Raw genomic sequence first — 22,652 nt, 5'->3', positions numbered from 1 at the left:
GGGACACCCTGGGAAGCTAAAAATACCAAGAAGAACAAACCAGAAGCTGATGTCACCCAGCAGCATGTTCTACCCTCCCCAATAATTAGATGGCAGTTGTTTGCAATAAACAGACACATCACATCACCCAGCAATAGGCTGGGATATGGGGGAAGTGCGACTACGAAGTTGGGTTCACAGACAGTATCACCCAGTATCACAGGAACACCGACAGCATGGAAGGAAGATGCCAAACTCAGTGACTGAGGGAGGTGAGTCCAGGAGAATGGACCTGCGGACCCCTTGGCCAGCTAGTGGCACCATAATGAATGGCCCTCAGATTTCAGCAATCACCATAAGGACCTAAAGGGTAGTTAAAATGCAAATTCAGTGAGTCTGGGAGGCGGCTCCAAAATTCACATTTCTGACAAGTGTCCAAGTGATGCTGTTGGTCCAGGGACCACTCTTTGAGAACATTATCTAGACACAGGGCATAAGCCAGAGTCTGAGAGGAACGATGGGGAAAATAAAATAGCGCTCTGGAAAGGCAAAGGCAGAGAAGGTGGTCGGGGACTCCTGGGCAGTGCCTGCTTCCCTCCTGTCAATAAGAATGTGGTCTTGATGACACCGTTTGTTCCTAAAACAAGACTGTAAGCAGTCCCTTAAGTGACAGCTCATAGACTATTAGTATAAGTAATTCTGAAAGACATATGCAAACTCTGAGCATAAAAGATTAGCAACATGTCAAGGACCAAGTGGAATATAGCTCAGGAATACACATGAAAAGCAATCATAGTACTGGCAAACAGGACAAAACCCACAGGATCATCTCAATAGATGCAGAAAAAGCATTTGGCAAAACTCAACACCCTTTCACGATAAAAGCACTGGTCAAACCCAGAATCGGAAGGAACTTCCTCAACCAGGTAAATGACAACTACAAAAAACAAAACAAAACAAAACAAAACAAAACAACCCAAAAAACCCAGATAGCATCATATTTAACAGCGGAAGACCAAAAACTCCACTGAAGATTGGGAACAAGACAAGATGTCAGCTCTCACCATTTCTACTCAGTATTATACTAGAGAATCTAGCCAGGGAACTCGGGCAAGAAAAGGAAATAAAAGGCATCCAGGTTGGAAAGGAAGAAGTAAAACTACCTGTTTGGAGATGACATGATCTTGTATATAGAAAATCCTAAGGAATCCTCCCCCTAAAATAAACCTAATAAATGATTTCAGCAAAGTTGCAGGATACAAGGTTATACACAAAAATCAATTGCATTTCTACATACTTGCAAATAATCCATAAATGAAATTAAGAAAATAATCCAGTTACAATCACATCAAAAAGAATAGAATACTTTGGAATAAATTTAACAAAACAAGTGCAAGACTTGTACCCTGAAAACTACAAAACATCACTGAAAGAAATTAAAGAAGAACTAAAGAAACAGAAAGACAGCCCATGTTCATCGATGGGAAGACTAAAATTGTTAAGATGGCAATACTCCCCAAACTGATCTACAGATTCAACACAACCCCTATTAAAATCCCAGCTGGGTTTTTTTGCAGAAATTGAGATGCTGATTCTAAAGTTCACATGGAAATACAAGGAATACAGAATAGTCAAAACAAACTTGCAAAAGAAGAGCAAAACACATGGATTCCTGCTTCCTGATTTCAAACTTACTACAAGGGCATAGTAATCAAGACGATGTGGTGCTGGCCTCAGGATACACACATATCAGTGGAATAGAATTGAGAGTCCAGATACAAATCCATGTGTTTCTGATCAATTGACAAGGAGGCCAAGACAATTCAAGAATTGTCTTTCCAGGGCACCTAGGTGGCTCAGTCGGTTAAGCATCTGCTTTTGGCTCAGGTCAGAATCCCAGGGTCCTGGGATCAAGCCCCGTGTCTGGCTCCCTGCTCAGTGGGGAATCTGCTTCTCCCTCTGCCTCTATCCCTCCCCTCTACTCATGCTTTCTCTCTCTCGCTCTTGTTCTCTCTCAAATAAATAAATGAAATCTTAAAAAAAAAAAAAAGAATTGTCTTTCCAATAAATGGTTCCAGTACAACTGGTTACCCACAGGCAAAACAATGAAGTTGAGCCCCTACCTCACACTCTACATAAAAATGAACTCAAAGTGGATCAAAGACCTAAATGTAAGAGCTAAAACTATAAAACTCTTAAGGAAAAACAAAGGGTAAATCTTCATGACTTTGTATTAGTTGATGGTGTCTTAGATATGGCCTCAAACATAGAAACAATAAAAGCAAAAATAGATAAATTGGGCTTCATCAGATTTTCAAAAATTTGCACTCTAAAAGGTATTATCAAGAGAGTGAAAAGACACCCACAGAATGGGAAAAAATATTTGTAAATCATATAACTGATAAGGGTCTAGTATCCATAGTACATAAAGAACACTTACAACTCAACAAGAGAAAGACAAACAACCTGATTTTAAAATGGGCAAAGGATTTGAGTAGACATTTCTTCACAGAAGATGAACAACAACCAATAAGCACATGAACGTATGCTTATCATCATCAGTCATTAGGGAAATGCAAATCCAAACCATAATCAATCATATGCCACGTCACACCCACTAGCATGGCTATTATCAAACAGTTGACAATGACAAATGTTGGCAAGAACGTGGATTAGTCTGAACTCTGGCACAACACTGGTGGGAAGGGAATGTGGCAGCCCAGCACTCCAAGTCGTGGGTGCATGCCCAAGAGAACTGGAAGTGTGTCCCCACAAAAACCTGTACATGAACACTTACAGCAATGCTACTCATAACAGTAAAAAAGTGGAAACAACCCAAATGTCCACCAGCTGATGAATGCATGAACAGTATGTGGAACTATTATTCAGCCATAAAATGGAATGACGTTCTGGTTCATGCCACAGCACGGATGAGTCTCAGAAACACAATGCTAAGGCTGACAGCAAATACAAAAGGTCACATATTGTTGGATTCCATTTATATGAAATTCGAGGGTTTTGATGAGAGAAAAATGGGGAGTGACTGCTGACAGGTATGGGATTTCTTTCTGTTCAGGAATTAGGCAGTGGTGATGGTTGCTCAGATTCATGAATACACAAAATACACAGAAAGCACTGAATTGTATACAATTTAAGAGGGGGGATTGTATGGTCTGTGAATTATGTCTCAATTTTAAAAAGAACTTGGCAGGACCTGCTTTCCTTGGACAATGTTAATAATGGCAGCCCTGTGCTTCCCGAGATCATTGGACTCAAGCTCGCTCCTGTTCTGTGTCATAATCTCACTTAGGGATCTCTGGCTAATTAGCCCACACTGAAGTGCGTGGGGGCTATTTCCATCCACTTCTAACCCACCAGGAGGCTCTGAAACTTAAAGGAACGGGAGCATAGAGACCTTACAAAGCACAGAATGAGTCCCTGGCACCTATGGATCAATATAGGTTGTTACGGAAAAAAACCAGAGGGCACGAAAATGAAAGGATGATCGCTTAAAAAATAAAAAAAACAACAAACTCCACGGAAGAGCTGAGCAAAGGGATGGCAACAACTGGAGAAGACAGGACTGGTGAGCCACAGGTGGGGTTAGAGCCGAGGAACATCGCGAGAGCCCAGCAAGGACCAAGAAATAAGAAGAGGAAGGGCAAGGCGAGACCCAGCTCCGGCATGTCTCTAAGGTAAGTCCGGAAGGGGAGAGAGAGAAAGAAACACCTCAAGAAATAATAAGGAAATGTGTGTGTGTGTTTACACACAAAAATGCACGTATTACATTACTGTACTGTGGATACACCCGTGGATACATTGTACTACACGTTATATATAGTGTGTGTACATAGTATACGTTATGTCTTACTATATATTCTAGACTGCATGTGTGTGCATCGTATATATCATACATCACGTGCCGTCAGGAATGCGGAGAGCGCGAAGCGGCTTCGGGTGTCGGGGCAGAGCTGGGCAGGCAGCTACCGAACAGCTGACTCAGGAGCCCCGGGCAGAGGTCGTGGCTGAGACGGACTTGGGCTCACCACTGAGGGCGGCGGAGACTACCCAGGCTGGTTTCGAGGGCAGCCTTCTCCTGAAGCGTCCTCGGGGCTTCTGCCGCCCAGAGTCATGCCCGGGTCTCCCTCCCGAGGCCCCGCGCTCCACGTCCTCCTGCACGGGGTGACCGTGGCCAGGACCCTGCTCCTCCTTAGCTGCCAGAGGCCGTGCCCACGCTGAGCATGGGGGCAGCCCGTGTCATGGCTCAGTAACGGCTGGCCGGTGAAATGAATGCGTGTGTTCTGCTCTGTGGATGAATCACACCACCCCCAGGGGCTGGAGACACAGCGGGTTCCCGCTCCTCACCCTCCCTGCTCCCCACGGCCCACGGGGAGGAAACAGCATCAGCATCATAGCCCTGACCCAACGCACCCCTCCCAGCAAGCCGGCCAGGTGCTTGCCAGAACGCACTTGTCCCGGCATTATGATGACCCAGGACGGAATGCACTTGGCAAGTCCTGACTCACTTAATCCTCACAAGGCCGGTACTAGCCCTGCTCTGCCCACGAAGAAACAGAGGTGCCAGAGGTAGCGTGAGCTTGCCTGGCCCGCAGAGCCAAGTTCGTGCACGGAGAGTGCCCCAAGCTCTCCCTCCGCGTCCCTCCCCCTGCCCCCCGGCTCCTCTCCTCACCCCTCCCCAGCTCGCACTGTGCTGAGTCACATTCTCTGGGCGCCAGGGGGCGGGGGTGGGAAGCCGATGGCCAGATGGGCCCTGAGTGCAAGTCTGGACTTGTCTTATGGCTCCTGAGCACTTTCCCGGGGAAGTAGCTGGAACCTGTGACCCCTTCTGGGCCCCTCCAGGGTTTGGGGCGAAGGCAAGAGCGGGGGCCAAGGGTCCGTCTGCAAATGTGCGGCTGTGACAACGGGGGCGTTGCCTCTGGACGAGCCCTGGGGACCAGACTCGGGCCTGCCCTTCCTGGGAACGTGCCAGTAGCCCAGGGCCTTTCTGTAAGACCTGACTACTCTGCAGAGGCCCTGGACCCCGCCTGCGTCCAGCTGGGGATCGGGACGGATCTGAGCGCCATGCCGCCACCAGCTCGAGGACCTTGGGCAAGACACAGCTTCTGTGAGCCTTGGGCTCTCCATCTGTAGAATGAACAGCCACCCCTGGTGTGTCCTTTCCTCGGACACCTCTTGGGCATGGCGAGAGCTCCAAGCCAAGGGGGCGGAAGGGGCTCGAGGGAAGCGGCTATGGGCAAGACGCCAGCACCGAGCCGGCTGCCAGCAAGACAGCCCTTCCCTTGGGCTGGGCCAGGACCATCTCACGGAGCACCCAGCCCATGAGTGAGGAATGACGGGAAGTGAGGAAGAGGTGCTGTATGGGGTGGGAGGAGGGACGGGTAAACGAGCCTGGGGACAACACGTACACAGTTAGCACCCTGGACCCCAGGCAGGGTTCTAGATCTGCCCCTCGTTCCTGAGTGACCTTAATCCATCACAGCCCCTCTCTGATTATACGGCCTTCCCTGCCCCTCAAAGCCTGGCTTCCCTGACCCCTCTCCCCCTGGGCCCAGCGACCCTCCGCCCAAGCCTGACCCCTTACATCTTGTCTTGTCCTGAGTCCCCGTCACAAGGCAGCGGCCCCAGGTGAGGCACCTTGGTTCCGCCTCCTGAATGACGCAGTAGGTGCTCAGGAAACATTCGGTTAGTGGTGCGAAATGGCCCAATGGGCAGGATGCCCGAGAGGGTGGGCCCGCTCTGTTGATAAGCTCCTGGCCCAGCTGGCCTCCATGAAAAGCCGCGTGGATTAATCCCCAGCCGCACACCCCTCTGCAACCACTCAGCCGCTGGACGTTACAGTCCACCCTGCTCCCCTTTCCGGTTCCTTCCCAGAGGTACCTCCACTGCCGCCCCAGCTTAACCAGCTCTGCCAACACCACAGGTCTGGCCATCCAAGGAGCGTGGTCCCCGCCCCCTGCCCCTGGGAACGTGTGCCCCTGTGGTCATCCCGTGGACAGAGGAAGCTCAGCCACTCTGCACAGAGAGCCCCGCACGAGAGCCCATGGGGGTCCCTGCAGGGCACAATGTTCAGGGACCGTAGATTCAAACAGGGGAGGCACCCGGAGAGAAGCGAGACTCTTCCAGAAGACCCGATTTCTAGCCACGGCTGCCCGCACTCCGGCCCCCCTGCAGCACCTTGTGCACACGCCCCGGGCGCCCAGAAGCAGAGGCTCACCCTGATGCTCCTCCAGCTTCCCCATGGTCTCCATCTGCTCCGCCAGGTCGTTGGAATTCCACTGGCTCATCCCGATGAGGATGGCGTTCTTCCCTTCAGCCACCTCCTCTGTGGGCGGAAGCAGAGACGAGCATGAGCGCGTGGGCTGTGTCCAGGGGACCCGCGGAGGCCGACTGCCACTACCGAAGGTGTTTGTGCTTGTGGACAGCTGCGACACTTTCCAGAAGCTTCCACTGCGAGCAGGCATTGCTGCTGCACCCTACGGGGCCCCCACAGGCTGCAGCCAAAGACAGGAACGAGGAGATGGCGATGAGAGAGGCTGAAAACCCCATTCGTATCTCCATTCCTGACGCAAGAGTGGTATTTCCTGAGAGGAAGTGTGTCTGAAGGAAAAGGAAAGCCATGCCCCTAGCTCACGGTTTTTCTTTGGGTAAGTTACTTGACTTCTCCAAAGCCTCAGTTTTCCCATCAGAAAAATGGGTGTGGCAAGGCCCACCCCGCAGAGCGGCCGTGAGGATTCAACGAGGTAATGGGGTAAAGGTCTCAGTGCATAGGGGGTGCTGGTTGATAAAGACAGTAAGGTTATTCCTCCACGTGAGAAGGGGGTTGCCACCAGTATTTGGGGCTTGAGTGGGGCAGGAGCAGCTCTGCTGTACCTGGGAGAGCAGAAGACATCTGGCTCTGGGCAAGCCTTGAGCTTCACAGAACCCCCTTGGCTCTCACATCTACCTTATACCCAGTAACGCCTCCACCCTCCCCGACGGCCCCCTCAACCCCGTCTCCGTCTGTGCCCCTCCCCAAAGAGCTCAGGGATGGGTCCGAAGGAGTCGGTGGGGCCATGTTCCCCGACCACACTGAGCACAGGCCCCTGGGTCCCCCACGTCATCGGGTGCAGTCCCCCATCCCAGAGAGGGGCATTTCCTCTAGAATGAACCCACAGGCATCTGCTGGCCCTGCTGTCGAAGGGATGGGACTTCCTGGCGAAGAGCGCTGTGCCCTCTCTCATAGGGCAGACATTAACGGGCCAGTGAGGAGAACCCTCAAGCTCATGACAGCCGCGAAATGGGGCACAAGACCCATTTTGCTGCCCAAGACGGTGCCAATATGGCGGAGCGGGAGTGCGGGGAGCTGTCCAGAGTTCTGACCACCCCCGACCCCACTTCCTGCTGGGACGCATGCTCCTGCCCAGCGCATTCGCCCCGCTGATGCGTTCAGCCACGCTTACCGGATGCTCACTCTGCCCTGAGACCGTTCAAGTGCTTCACACACATCCCCCACTTGATCCTAACAATCCCCCAAAGGTAACGATCGTTATCACTTCCCTTCTATAGACTCAGAAAGCGAAGCAGAGAGCAGTTCAGGACCTTGCGACCTCCATCGGGGCGCATGGCGACACCTGTGGGCAGTGCTGTGCTCTGGGCAGACCCCTGGCCAGATTCCGGTTCAGACGCTGCCCCACGTGACCCTCAGCTGTTCCTGTCCTCATATGTCTTCCATGGGGCCCTGGTTCCACAGCCCTTTGTAGCAAGCTGTCCTGAGGACAAAGGATGATGCCCTAAATCTGCAAAGCTGCAGAGGCCCACGTGCGGTCAGAAAGTGTCAGGTGGCACTGCCTTTGGGGGAGCAGGACCACCAAGGGGTTAAAAACTCAGCTCTGGGGTTCGACGCACTCTCTTCAACCCTGGACGCACCGTCCGCTGGCTCTCGGACCTCGAATGGTAACGTGTGTTTACGAACCTCAGTCTTTCTCACTGTAAAACCGCATCGTGGCATCAGGGACTGCCCTGGGGTTAGAGGTGGTCAGGATGGTGTCTGCGGGCATGATGACCACAGGGCAGAGCATGGTCCTGGAGAACAGCCCGTGAAGATAACAGCACATCGCCGCCACTGTCCCAGAGCGGGCTGTGCCCTGACCCTCCGCTGGCATCTGCCTTGGGGCGTCCCGTCCGAGGGGCAGGAGGCGTGGGCAGGATCGGCCTGCAGCCACCTTGAGGGCCTGGTCTCCCAGCTCGGTTTCCCAAGCACACAGCTGTGCAACCTTCACTGCACACCTGCTGGGTGTGGCATGAGACACGACCCCCAGCCCACAGGAATCCACTTTCGTGAGAAAACACAGCAGTGTGCCGTTCTGTTGCAGTAGGACGGTGAGCCCCAGTGCTGGGCATCCAGCATCACTTGTCCACACATCCGAGTCCCTCTTCCTCCACAGAGCTTGAGCCCCCCCGGGCTGTGTGCGAGGTGGTCAGAGCCCTGGGGGCCCCAGGGCTCAGCATGGAGGCCCCCTCCTCTCCTGGTCCACGGCCCCCCCAGGCTGTGTGCGAGGTGGTCAGAGCCCCGGGGGCCCCAGGGCTCAGCATGGAGGCCCCCTCCTCTCCTGGTCCACGGCCCCCCCAGGCTGTGTGCGAGGTGGTCAGAGCCCCGGGGGCCCCAGGGCTCAGCATGGAGGCCCCCTCCTCTCCTGGTCCACGGCCCCCCCAGGCTGTGTGCGAGGTGGTCAGAGCCCCAGGAGCCCCAGGGCTCAGTGCAGAGGCCCCCTCTTCTCCTGGTCCACGGCCCCCCCAGGCTGTGTGCGAGGTGGTCAGAGCCCCGGGAGCCCCAGGGCTCAGTGCGGAGGCCCCCTCCTCTCCTGGTGCACAGCCCCTTGGTCTGTCTCTTTCCAGCAAGCGCACCATCCTCACAGACGTGCCGCCGTGTCCCTGTGCCTGGCGTCGGCCCGCCCCACGCAGCTCAGCTCTCACCTGTGCCTCCCCGGGGCTCTCCCCATTCCTCTCAGGCTGCAGCAGTCTCTGCCACACTGTCCCCCACCACCCACGGCAGGCCTCGCTCAGGCCTCGTGCTCCACTCCTGCTCACTCACTCTCTGGGCTCAGGACCTCTCCGTCCCCGTGGGTCCTTCTCCGTCTGGGTCTCTCTCAACAGCCCCTGGTTCACTCCTGGGGAGCCGCCCTCCCTCACTCTGCTTTCTGGAATCTTCCATGGCCTTCTCGCACTCTCTGCCCCCACCCACCCCTCAACCCGCTCTCTCCCCCTCCCTGGGCCTCCCCTCTGCCTGGTCTCAAACTCAGCCGGGGCGGGGCGGGGGGGGGGGGTTTACTCTGCCAACAGTGGGCTCCTCCCCGAGAGGACACACACGCGTGCACACACACCAGGGGCCTGGTGGCCGCTCTGTCGGCTCTGCGTCTGCCGCGGCCACGTCTTCTGTGTCCTCTGCTGTCTCTTGTCTCCATGCCCGGCACCGGTAGACTCCCTGCTCCCCTCCTGGCGGGAGGCTGGGCCCGAGAGCTGCACTCGGTCTGCAGACACCCTGCTCCTTGCTCCAGTCCCTGGCTTCTCATAGTGAAGGAGGTGGGATAACCATTGCATTTCACTGACCACGCGGGTCTCGTGGAGAACGTGGGCACAGCTCTAATCCCAGACACCCACGGCCTGGCCCAGCTCAGGGCAGCAGAGAAGGACGGCTTCACCTCTGTTTGCCTTGCTTGAGCCAAAGAAACTCCAACGGCCTTGACCAGGGGACCACACAGACCCCACAGGAGGTGGGGAGGGGGCAGCTCAGAAGTAAGGGCGCCTCAGCAGCCTGTGGGCGGCCCCTGTGGCTGAGGGCTGGGGTGCTAGGCTGTGGGGAGCAGCTAGCAGGGTGGGGGCAGGACCCTCCGAGGGGAAGCAGGTGAGCAGGCCTGACCTGCCCACGCACAGTGCCTCCCGCCACAAGCCCTCCCCATCATCCGGGAACCCCAGCCCCGATGAACTGCAAAGTATGTGAAGTAAAAGTGTTCTGAGCATCAAAATACTGACACTGTTGTTGTCACACTATAGGCAGTTGCCCCCGGGAAGCAGCCAGACACCAGTGGGGGGAGCAAACGAGTCCCAACTGGGCCGGTGCAGCGTTGGCCTCAGGGCCAAGACCCCCTGCCCAGCTGGGCTTCCTGGAAGGCACCTGCACTGGGCATTCCCCATTTCTGGAGGCGCGGAGCTCACAGGGAAACTGAGGCCTGGAGAAGATCAACAGCACGGCTGAGACCATGTCCCAAGTGTCCGCTCGGGTCCGATGTCTTCCTAGCGCACAGTCTGTTTGTCTTTCAAGACCCTGTTTTGCCAGGCATTTCAAAGCTGGCCGTCCCAGGAGTGAGCCGACCCCCCAGATATGGTGCCTCCCCGGGCGGGCCAAGCCGGCCAGTGAGGACCGGGGCCCCTGGGTGCAGGAGGAGGGCCCTGGTGCTTCTCATCCACCCCCACACTGGCCAGGCGAGCGGGGCCACGGGGACCCACCCTCGGAAAATCTGGATGGACTCTGCTGTCACTTCCTGTGTCTGGAAGGCTCCTTCCCCTCGTCCCTCGTCACTGTGGAGAGGGTCCCACAGACCTCCCCACCCCGAGTCCACCAGGGACCCGCCATCACCGTTGCTGTTAACACCTGGTGCCTTTTACTCAGCGGCATGCTTGCCCCTCGGGCGTGTGTCTCCCTCGGTGTCACCATTGGATTCCACCCCCCGCCCCACTAAACCACAAGCCCGGGCAGGGCAGTGCCCACGCCCCGCGGACTCTGCGGCACGGCGAGCGCCTCGCATAGCCCCCGAGCTAGACCCAGAGAGCTGCAGGGTGAAGGCAGGACCCCCTGCCCTGGGACTCACAGATTGGATACCTGTGAAGTGTGGGACGCGGGGTCCAAGGAGGGGGAGACACTAACCCCCAACAGGGATCCCCTTCCTGGGGCTTCGAGAAAGGCCATCTGGGCCATGAGGGGACGATGGGGTGCACTCACCTCTGGCATCAAAGAATTCATCGTCTGAGCTCTCCACTGAGTCGCTGAGGACGTTTCGAAGGTGCCAGGGCGTGCCGCCACCCGGGGGAGGGCCACCTGCCAGAGGGAACACAGCCGTTAGCCAGGCCTGAGACCGCGTCCGGCGTGAGGCAGGTAAACCCGTGCCTTCAGACCAAGGGCCAGCCGGCGTCCCCCGTCCCTCGGTCGGTGCCCAGCACCTTGCTGAGCCGGCCAGACACCGTGCTTGCATTTGGGCCCCCAATCCCTCTCCGACATGCCATAGTGGGAGCCCCAAAATCGAGACTGGAGGTGGTAAGGCATGCCGCCAAGGCGACCCGTGCACCAGAACACACGGTGGGCCGTGCTGCGTGGGCGCAGGGTCTCTACCGGTGGGAAGGGGGTTCTGTTCACGGTGGCCACTCAAAGGCGCCACCACCTACGAAGCCGCCTGCTCAAAATGAGACATCAAGGTCGGCGGAGCAGGGGACGAAGGCCCAGAACGTCACAGCCAGTCGTGGACACGTGTTCCCACATGCTCCCGGCCATGCCCAACGGCGACAGGCGGGTGAAGGGGAGGGAGGCCGACGCACCGACACCCACACAGCGCGTGCAGGCCTGGACCGCCTCCTCCGCCTCCGGCAAGACACACAAGCCCCAGCGGGGAGGGGCCTGGGCCTGAGCTCCACCTCGCCTCGGCAACCCGCGCCATCCTGTTTCCAGCCACAGCCTCGGTTTTCCTCCCGTAAAGTACCGGCAACCATCAGTCCCGAGCTCAAAGGATCAGAAGGAATGCATGCTCAGTGTCCGCCTCTCCGAAGGCCCAGACCCACGGCCGCTGGACCATGACTAACACCCACAGAAGGCAGGACGGGCGCTGACGGCTCTCGGGGCAGGGCGCACACAGAACGTGGCCTCCTCCGCCCACCTTGCACCCCTCACCAGGCCGGGCCAGGAGCCCCTCTGTGAGCTCCCTCCCTCCACAGGCAGCTGGGGACTCACACGGAACCAGCCCAGCACGCCCTCGCCCGCCCCCCAGACACGTGAAGACCGGGGGCTGCAGGTGCATTAAAATCCATCAAAACTGAAACCATCAAAGCGTTAGGAGAAAACTGACCTGGTAGTTTTTTTGAGGAAGCCATCCGAGAACGGTTAACCATCATGTCTGACAACACTGGAGCCTGGAAGATACCCTAGCGTCCGCGTGCGGGGCCGGGGCGGAATGGTGCAGCGGCTCGTCGTGTGTGGACGCAGAAGGACGCCCACAGGGTGTGGCTGGGAGGCGGGAAGGCAGGTAGGGCCCAGAACAGTATGTTCCTCTTGACCGTGTTTGGAAAACACGCTTGTATCTGCCCACGGAGGATTCGGGCGGCGTGTGGGTTAAGTGCTCAGGTCTGAGGAGGGACAGGCCTGGATTCAAGCTCAGGCTGAGCCCCCTGCCCCCTCTGTGCCTCGGTTTCCCCGGCTGTAAGGTGAGGACGGCTCACACCTGCCTGGGCAGTGTGTAAATCTCTAACCGAGGCTCACAGCGCTCATTAGCACATGGTGAGCGTCCACAACAGAGATTATTGTATAAATTTACGGACAGCGGCGTCAGCACATCCGGAAGGACACGCACCAAGGCGCCTGCAGATGTTATTCGTACAGAGTGAATCTGACAGGAGGAGGCAGAGAAAATGTGGTTTTTACACAGCTCACGTGATTTTATGACTATTAATTTCATAAATCATCCTATTTTATCAGTTCTAAGAGGCGCATTTTCTCACGTTTTCCCATCTTTAAAACTGGAGTGCATCGCACATCACGGCTTGTCATAGCTCATGCGGATCCTTGAGCGACACGGGCCTTTCAATAAACACACGGGGTTTTTCTTTCAATAAACTTCCTCACACGTTTCCTAATAACGTTTTCTTTTCTCCAGCTTAAGCTACTGTAATTGCATAATATGTAATGTAGACAACAGACTGACTACGTTACTGGTGAGGCTCTGGGCAGCAGTAGGCACTACCGCACCTTAGATTCTGTGGAAAACAGTGAAACCACCCTGCACACAGGGCTCGTTGTCCCCGGGGCATCAGCCCTGGCCAGCAGGTCACCCGTCTTGTGTCTGGAGAAACCCGCATTCCCGTAGGAGCCATGTCCCTGCCTTGGCTACCCCATCTGCACAGTGAGAAGCCTGACGGACACTGTCCCTTTTCAATTCTGACCGAAGCTGGAGGGGCCCGTCTGGCACACACAGCAGATGCCAATGAGCAAGTGAGAGGGGGGTGCTCCCCCAGCCACGGCTACGGCGGCGGGGGGGAGCATCAGCCCTGCCCCCACCATGCCCAGCACCGCTGCAGGATGCTGGCACTGTCCCCTGCCCTGAGCCCAGATCCCAGAGCATAAACTGTTCCTGAGGGGCGAGGCCAGCCCTGTTGGCCCAGAGACGGCGCCTCCTGCCCGTCCTTCCTGCCTCACCCACCACAAACTCCCAAACACACACCCAGCCTGAGCAGCACGGCTGGGGCCAGGCGAGAAGCACATTCCAAGGCGTGCACCTCTAGGTGCAAAGCTGGGTCTGGCCCACATTCCCCCTTCGAGGGGACCCTCTAAGCTTTCGATGCTTGCCCACCACGGCGGGCAGTGTGGCAGGCTGGACAGCAATTTCCTGCTCACAGGCCCTGGATTTACTGCAAGGGACGCACCCATGTGGAGGAGGGTCTAGCTGGTACAGCGAGAGACAGGAGAAGAAACAGTAGGTACACGTATCTGAAAGGAAAAACCAAAACCATCTCTGTTCTCTGATGGCATTGCCGTCTATACAGAAAACAAAAGCTCTACAAAATCTACAAAAAAGCAAAACAAAACATAGCCCACCAAAAACGCTTCTGGAACAAATAAGTGAGTACAGCAAGATCGCCGGATACAAGACCAATATACGAAAGTCAATATATTGCCAATGAAGAACCAGAATTTGAAATTTGAGAAACAGTACCATTTACAAATGTCACCCAAAACCCCCCCAAAACACAAAGAAATGCTTAAGTGTAAGTCAAGTGTATAGAGCAATTTCTATGATTCAAAAAGTACAGTCATTTAAAATTCTTGCTGAATTTACGTTAATTTTATACGTGTTCCCAGTCAGCAGATACTAAAGGTATAAAAACTACCGTCCACACTATATTAATATGCAGATATTCCTTGCTGTGCACATCCATTCTGTTCCCAAGTAGCGAGAGCCTGGGTGGTCAGGACAGTCCTACTGCCCCTGTTACTTGGTCCCTGAGTGTTGGACGGGGGCAGCAAGCTCACCGGAAGCTGTGCCCAAGTCTATCTGGTTCCTGAGCTTGAAGAGCAAAGGCTCCAGAATTTGTGGCTCATGCACCACCCCCAGCACACCCTTCCCTTCCGGCCACCGGCCCCCTAGGTCACTGCCACACTGAGGACATGTGTGACAGGCTGGCCTTGGTGGGGGTCCCAGCCAGAGGGAATGGCTGCGGGGAAGCCGGGCTGGCTCCATCTGTGGGAGCCATTCACCCCACTAGATGTGGGCAGAGAGGGAAGGGGAGCCCACCCCCAGAGACCACGCCAGGTGCGGGGGATGCCGTGGCAAAGAAGCAGGGGAGGGCGGGGACCTCGCAAAGCTTATGTTCTTCAGGGGGACGGGGGTGCAGAGCTGGGACAAGTAACTGACGAAGAGAATTTCAGCAGCAGAAAGCGACACGGAGACGATAGGATGTCTCCCTCCTATCTCTGCGGTGCCCCCTTCCCCACACATCCGACAGCAGAGTCAGCCTAAAGAACAGACCAACACGGATGCGAGTTACAGTCACTGAACCAAAGCTGCGCCTCCCCTTTCGAACAGACTCTCCTCTGTGGACAAAGTCTATATCTGAATTTCTTCTCAAAGGCATATTTCATCGTGTTTACGATCATCCTCCTTGTTTTCAAAATGGGTTCCTGCATTGGTTTTTAAAGATGCACTCTATGTTTGTTCAGATGCGTTATAAATCCCACCCTGCTCTCAGGCAGGGGTTGCCCCAAACGACCTCTGGAGAGGGGGTGCACGGGGTCTCAGCTGTCCACACCTCCAGGATTGAGAACCTATGCAAGCAGGTAACACTGAGCAGCAATCATCACCCGGCTTCTGTGCAGGGGGGTGCGCCCTTCCTCTCTTCCTCCCGCAGACTTTTTAACAAGGTCACATTTAACAAAGGGGCACAGCGGCGGGATGACTTGGGAGGGTGTGAGAGGTCTTCCTATGAAGGTGTCAGTCGATGAGGAGCCAGACACACTGAGCGTGTGTGCATGTGTGCGTGCACGCACAGTCCTGCACATACTCGTGTGGGGTGCACAGGCAAGGTGCATGCATGTGACCTGTCCTACAGTTGAGGATGCACGACGCTGTTTGCTCGAGGTCTCAAAGCCCGTAGGTGATGGAGGTGGCACTGGAAGCCAGACCCGTCCAACTTGCCCACGAGGTCTGCCAGTCAGTGTCTGGGTATCCTCGTGTTTGCAAAGACATCTGAATGTGCACCTACCTTCCTTGGAGAGTGCCACCCTCCCCAAGCCCCTCTCCCTTCCTGAGCCTGTCCTGAAGACACATGCGAGCACACACGCTCCCGTATAACCCCCTCCCCATCTCTGTGCCTCACGCACACACCAGCCTGCAGGCACGGGTGGAAACTTTGCAGAAACCTTAGCACATGGGCCATGGAGCAACACCAACCTGGGCTCCCGCTACCACTTACAGGCCCACAACGGAAGCACACTGACCTCGTGGGGCCTCACTCCTGTCATCTGCAAGGTGGGCATTGTAGTTGCAACCTCACTGTTAGGAATTCAGCACGGACCACCGACTGCAGCGTCCAGCACCCTGGCACCCCATCAGCCGCAGGACTGAGAGGTAGACAGGGCCCATGGGGGCTTCCAGGCAGCCCCCCAAGGCCACAGACCCATCTGTGTCCTCCAAGGCCCACCTGACATCCTCCAGCAGACTCTCCTCCTCTACCACACTTACTTAAAGCTCTAAATCAGAACAAAAGAGCAAGGGGAAAACCCATCCCCCCCAATCCAGAGAGAAGCAGAGGATCCTTTGCACCCATGATGCCCTGACCCCCAACAGAGCTCCAAGTGGGGTGGGGGGGCAACCTCACTCTCTCCCTGCCTGCCTACCCACCGCCTCAGGTGCAGCGTAGCCTTGTGACCTTGTCACGGACCTGGCCTCCCCACCGTGGGCGCAGCTGGGGGTCCTGGCTCAGATCACCAGCCACCCTGCCCCCCCGACCTGGGCCGGCTCCCAGGGACACAGCAACAGAGGGCCAGATGGACAGGAGCCACCTGTGGATGCTCTGCCCTGTGCCAGGGCCCCCCCAAGGTGGTCCCACCTTGGGGGCAGGAGCCCACCAGAAGGGAGACACCACGCTGTGCTCAGGAGCCCAGCCTGAGGGGAAAGGCATTGGTTGACTCTTCTGGGGCCAGACCTTGGGCCAGATGGCGTCCTGGGGTAAGGAGTTAGGGAAAGAGCTAGCCTGGATTGGTCCCTGCCCCTGGGATGCGGCCTCAGGCCCAGCCTCAAGGAGCCCAGGACAGATGAGGGCAGCCTGGCCGCTGGGCCGAATGCCAATCCTGTGCCCCACAGGTGTGGACAGCATGTCCTGGAGGCAGAGGCCCTGCAGGCTGGAGGGCCCAGAGGTCTTCCTGGGGACAGGGCCCCAGCTGAGCCTTAAGGGAAGTCGTGGGCAGGGTGGGGGAAGGAAAGGCACAGGTCAGAGCAATCAGGCCATGTCTACGAGAAGCTGGATCGAGAAACTTCTCCTCCAGAATGGGAAGTCTGGCTCATGAGAACAGGAGGGGACCCGGGCGTCTGCAGTGACGGCCACACTCTGTGGGTGTTCAAGTAACACCTGCCAACTCCCAACCCTCCAGGGAGCCTCAAGCGCCTCTGAGTGGCCGGGAAGGGGTGTCTGGCACTGGGCCTGCCGCCAGACCCTGCCTGAAGCTGTACCAGAAGCCTCGGCTGGTGCGCTGCATCCAAGGAGTGTGCGCCTCGGGGCAGAAAAACACTCTGCTGTGGCTCACTTAGGCCCCTTGTCCCCATTCTCTCCCTGTCTGTCACACACACAGACACACATGCACAGATATACGTACATACATAAACACACAGGGACACAGAGTTGCACAGATACACACCTGCAGACACGCATACGCGTATACACACATGCACAGACACGCATAAACACGTGCACACACATGCAGACACGCATACACGCATAAACGCATGCACACACGTGCAGACAGACATGCATACACACGTACAAAAACATGCAGGCACGCATGTGCGCATACACACGTGCACACACATGCAGACACGCCTACATGCATAAACGCGTGTGCACACATCCAGACACGCATACGTGCATAAACGCGTGCACACACGCACACGCGCATACACACGTGCGCACACATGCACACAGACATGCATAAAGGTGTGTGCACACATGCACACAGACACGCATACGTGCATAAACACATACACACACACAGACACGCATACGCGCATACACACGTGCACAGACTCCATACACGCATAAACGCACACACACACAGACACGCCTGCACACAGGTTTCACAAGCCCGCACATCAGGGTAACTGCCAGTTGTCAACGCTGCTGAAAGGATCAGGCCACCGGACTTCCCGTGGGCAGTGGGGGCCGTGTGGACACAGAGCCGGCAGCCCACACGTGGCTCACACAGCCACCCACACCCACGCACAGCCTCACACCTGGTCCCGCAGCACAGTTAGGATCCCACCTCACTGCTCCTCTGCACTGGCCCGGGCTCCCAGGGGTCCACGAACACGTAGTGAGACACGGGGGACCGGCCGCGGCCCCTCCTCCGGCCCTCTGCCCCAGAGCCTGGCTTCCCACCTCAAGCGTGACCTGAACCACGGTCCCGCTCACCCTCCCAGCGGAGGCTGGTTCAAATCCCAGGCCTGCCTCTCATCCGTTCGTTGTGCACCTCAGCGTCTCGACAGCACGTTGTGCCTCAGTTTCCCGCTTTGTGACGTGGGGCAGATACCAGCACTTCCAGCTGTTGGTGTAAGCTGCCATACAGCGGGCAGCTATGAGAATTGCATGCATGAGCACCTGGCACGGTCCGCCGGCATTTGCGCGCAGACTCTCCCACAGGTGGGCCCTCCCTTTCCCCTCCTGGAACGGGCCCAGGGGCACCACAGCAACTGCTCTGAGCAGGCGGGCCCCCACCCCCCTCCCAGTGCAGCTCCCTGTCCCCCAGACTCCGAGCTGCCCCAGGACAGGACCCACTCTCTCTCCACCTGCCAGCCGGGGCTCCTGCAGCGCACGGCCCCTGGGAGGCCCCCAGACCAAGCTCCTGCCTGTCCCCATGCCCCAAGTGCCCGGACTGCCATCCGTGCTTGAGGATCAGCTCCGGGCCTTCGGGCCCCAAGGCTGGTCTGGAGCCTGCCTCCTCCGCGCTCCCCTGACATCCTCGCCTGCGCCCATCAGAGCACCTATCCCCTATCTGCAGCCAGGGTCCAGGCCTTCCTGCCCCACTGGGCGGTGGGGTCCCTGGGGCACACACCTGCTGGGAACGCTGCAGGCCCACAGCCCCTCCCAGCCCAGGGCTAGGCACAGAGGAAGCCCGCGTTCTGCTCGGCACCGCCCACTGCCGGGGAGTCCTCGGGCACGGCCCTCTCGGGGGAGCATCCCACTGCACCTGCCCTCTGGGTCAGGATGAGTCCGGGAACCAGACCAGTCCAGGCCCAACCCACCCAGGCTCAGCCCTCACGGGGTGTGGGGCCACCAGGGAAGGACGAGAGGCCAGGAGAAGCCTTGAAGGAAACCAATGCAGGTTGGGGCTTGGTTGCTATGGAAACATGTCCTAACTACTTCCCAAACTGCTGTATGCGCCACTGATGAGCTTATGGGCTGGGCTGTCTTGGGGACTCACAGGGAGCCCTGGGAGGGCCTATCTTTGGGTCTCCCAGCACCTGGAGCCCAGATCCTGGATGACCCGGAAGGAACCCTGCTTCTGGGGGACCAGGTGGCTCCATGAGTCCAGGCTGCAGAAGGACCCTGAGACCAGCCACAGCCCAACCCCGGCCCCGACCACAGCCTGCGCCTGGAGTGGCAGGCCCCAGACGGAGTTACGGCCACGGGCACACAGCAGGCCACGGCCCCCATCTCCAGCCACACGGCAGATGCAGCCACAGCCCGGCTGCAGACCCAGCTGCAAATCTGACACCAGCACCAGCCGCCACCTTCTGCTGGACCCTGGCCGTGCTAGCCTGAGGCACCACCGAGGGGCTCGGCCTCGGCCAACACAGACTTCTGTGCAGCGCATCACACGACAGCCCGGGGCCTGCGTGGCCTGTGAGGCCAGCGAAGAAGGGCTGTGGCCCCTGCCTGCAGCTCAGGGCGGAGGCTCCCCGAGGGGGAAGCTGGTCTGCCCTACTGCCCCACCCCCGTCCCCAGGCACCGGCTGGAGGCAGATTAGGACCCCAGGCTCCCCACAGGACACATTTGGCCAAACCAGGTACTTTGAAAAAATATGCTTTTTGAAGACCTTCTGGTAGCTCATAAATATACCACGGAAATGCCCATTACCTTATTGAGGAAATAATTAGTGATTAATTGCTTTGCCTACCTATGGTATTTTCATCAGCTCTGCCAGTCTGCCTCCCGACGGCTCCGAGTGACTGGAAACACGCCCCTCCGTCCCGCCAGACTCCTGCTTTCTCCTCCCGCTAAAGGGAGCTCCACAGTGCCCACCGCTGTGCCACGTGCAGGTGCTCAGGAGGGTGGGGGAGCACAACATGGGACAGGGGCCCCCTGCCAGTCACCCCGGGAGCCCCCGTGGGGAGTGGGGCGCCGAGGCCCACGACCCAGGCGCCCAGCTGGGGCCGCAAGGATGCTGCGGAGAGCCCCGCTCCAGGAGCGGCCGCATCTTGGCGAGAGCAGCACAGGTTACCATGGGCCCTACCAAAGGCAGGCGGCACGGAGCCGTGAGGGCCAAGGTGACCCCGTGGGGGCCGCTTTACCACCTGCTGCTCCGAGGCTGCTCCCGAGCAAGGGTGGGGCCCCAGTCGCCTCCGGCCCACAGGCTCCCCATCTGGTGCCAGTTCACAGCCCAGGAGCTCCAGGTTACACCCCACAAGAAGGGAACAAAGAGACAGCAAGGGATCAACGCCCCACACGCCCATACTGGGCAGCAATGGGAGGGCTGAAAATAGCTCTTTCCACCACCAGGGGTGACTCCAGAGTTGCTCAGCCGGGACCAGCCTCCCAGGGGAGGGATGTGGTGGGGACACAGGAGAAGGAAGCCTCAGGCCACGGCCAGGCAGAGGCGTTCGAGGAGGAGGTCGCTGATCTGAACATCCTGGAGCAGTCCAGAGACGGTCAGAGGTGTGCAAGCGGTGAAGGGCGGCCACGGACACTGCACAGCCCAGTCCTGCACCCCTCGGGCTGTCCCTGACTGGGAGCAACACAGGAGGTGACCGGCCTCGGCAGCAGCCGGCGCACAGAGGCCTCCTGAATCCGCCCGAACTCAGCGCCCCTCCCAGACAGAGCCCGGCAAGCTTCCATTTGTGCTTCCAACCCTTGTTTGGCATCCCTCTTCTCTAGAATAACGGGTCATCTGGGAAGGGGACCGCCTCCTCGCTGGCCTCCCCCACGCAGGTCTGCAAATAAGCAGGTGACTCTCCAAGGAACACAGGCTCCAGACTCCCCGTGGGGCACCCACCCCTGCAGGGTCAGCCCCGGGCTCTGCTGCTCGGCCCAGGGAGGAACCGCACCAAGAAGCCGAGAGAGAGCAGCTTGACAGTCAGGAACCCGCAGCAGCACCTGCCCCCCCAGCCCCAGACACACACGCTGACCCCCTCCCCCCAGGGCCACAGAGCCTTCCCCCGGGGCCCAAACTCGCCCCACGGACAGGCTACCCCTCATCTCAGAGTGAACCTCCTAAACGCTGCCCTGGGGACGGCCTGGAGGCGGTGGGGGGCGGGGCACGGCAGGGACCCAGCTCCCGCCCCAGGGCCGCTGACAGGCAGGAGGCTTCCCCCGACCCACACGCGTACCCCCGTGAGGACTGTGGCCACACGGCTGTGCTGGCGGGCGGGCGTGGCCTGCATGGGGGTGGGCGGGCGCGGGCCCTGGAGGTGGCATTTACCTCCGGAGTGACTCACTAAGGCTCCATTCCTTTGCAAAAGGGGGTGCAATTTAGCATTTTCTTTCTCTTTAGAAAACAAGAATTTTAAAGCCAGGAGTAGAGAGAATTTGAGGGCGTGTGTGGGGGGCTGGGACCTCATGTGATTTCCAAGCTCACTTGTTCTGTGCTCTCGGCCCCCTCCCACCCCAGGCCTTGGGGGGGGACCAGCCACCCCCTCCCCGGGCTGCCTGCAGATCTGGTGATGGGCGGGCCAGGGCCCCCGGGACCCCCAGAGGCACGCATGCTTTCTGTGCCAGCCCCACCCCCTGCTCCCACCACCCTTCTGGGGTCGCTGGGGGGGGCAGGAGAGCAGGGAGGAGACCCCCCCCAGGCATAAGCCAGCAGGGAGTGGGTGAGAAAGAAGAAAGACCGGTGTTAGAGCAAATTTCAACCTGGTCCTGGCCCCCGGGGCTCATCCCTGCCCCTTCCCCAACCCCACCCTTGAGGAAACTGAGGCCCAGAGGGGCAGGTGAAGGTCAAGCAGTGACAGAGCCAGAGTCTTCATGACACAGTCTAACCGCTAGGAATGCTGAGTGCAAGCATCGGCGAGCCCCGAGTCCTACTTCCAACCCAGCCTCTGACTTCTCGGGAGCCTAGAACGAGACACTGTGTCTTCCTGGGGTTCGGTTTCCTCATCCGCAAAATGGGAGTGACAGCGAGCCTCCCCCCGAGAGACGCCGTCCAGCCAGCAGGTAGGAAGCAGGTGACATCACAAGCCAGGGTATCTCCGGCCCCCACACCCAGCACCCACCGGAGCGTCCCACTCCCCACAGAGCGTTCACACGCCCGTCCTGGAGGACGCAGACCTCAGGAGAGGGCCCTGTGCCCTCCAGGCCTCAGCCTCCCGTCCTGCTAATCCGCAGGTGGGACTGGAACCCTCCTGGCAGACGAACGAGTCTGCAAGCAAACGTCACACCCTCTGGCCAGTCATGCACAGATGCAGCCCCAGCAAGGGGGGCGTCTAGCCAGGTGTCCCCCTCAAACACCCACCAGGTAGACAGGGGCTCCCGGGCCCAGGGCCACAGGCCTGAGACGAGACTCATGGACCCAGCACCCCGCACAGCCCAGGCTCACAGGCAGCAAAGGGTCTCTGGAGGGGCCTCGGCAGAGGAGGAAGAGACCCGCCCGAGCCCAGCACCTCCAAGACAGCAGGGAAGTCCATGAAGGCTTTCCGGAGGCAAAATCTCAGACAGGCCTTGAGTCGGGCACGGGCCTCTGATGTGGCCCCCACGTTTCCCCCAGGCACCCAGAAAGGGGAATCTGCAATCGCCTTGCAGAATGCAATACCCATCCCAAGATACCCACGCAGCAAAGCCATCCCGGTGCCCTAGGCCTGGGAGCTTCTCCAGCACGCTGACGCTGCACCTCGAATCCCCGGCCCTCCCCAAAGTGCTGAGAGTCCCTTCCCTCCTCTGGGAGATCGGGCCACTGGAGGATCAGGCTCCTCCCCTTGGAGCTGGGCCAGCACCTG

General features: G+C 58.1%; 1 protein-coding gene across 2 annotated transcripts in view; it reads right to left on the bottom strand.

Annotated features, from left to right (window-relative positions):
• Positions 1-22,652, bottom strand: part of PITPNM3 (PITPNM family member 3) — a 66,663-nt gene that overhangs the window by 40,875 nt on the left and 3,136 nt on the right. For both annotated transcript variants that reach the window (XM_027568447.2, XM_027568448.2), the window contains exons 2-3: positions 10,976-11,071; positions 6,215-6,322 (exon numbers count right to left, since the gene is read on the bottom strand). In XM_027568447.2, the coding sequence (XP_027424248.1) occupies positions 6,215-6,322; positions 10,976-11,071 (204 nt within the window). The remainder of the gene's footprint in view (positions 1-6,214; positions 6,323-10,975; positions 11,072-22,652) is intronic.

The sequence above is a fragment of the Zalophus californianus genome, chromosome 16 (assembly GCF_009762305.2).
Source record: "Zalophus californianus isolate mZalCal1 chromosome 16, mZalCal1.pri.v2, whole genome shotgun sequence".
Lineage (NCBI taxonomy): Eukaryota > Metazoa > Chordata > Mammalia > Carnivora > Otariidae > Zalophus > Zalophus californianus.
This window is presented reverse-complemented; position numbering and strand designations above follow the sequence as displayed.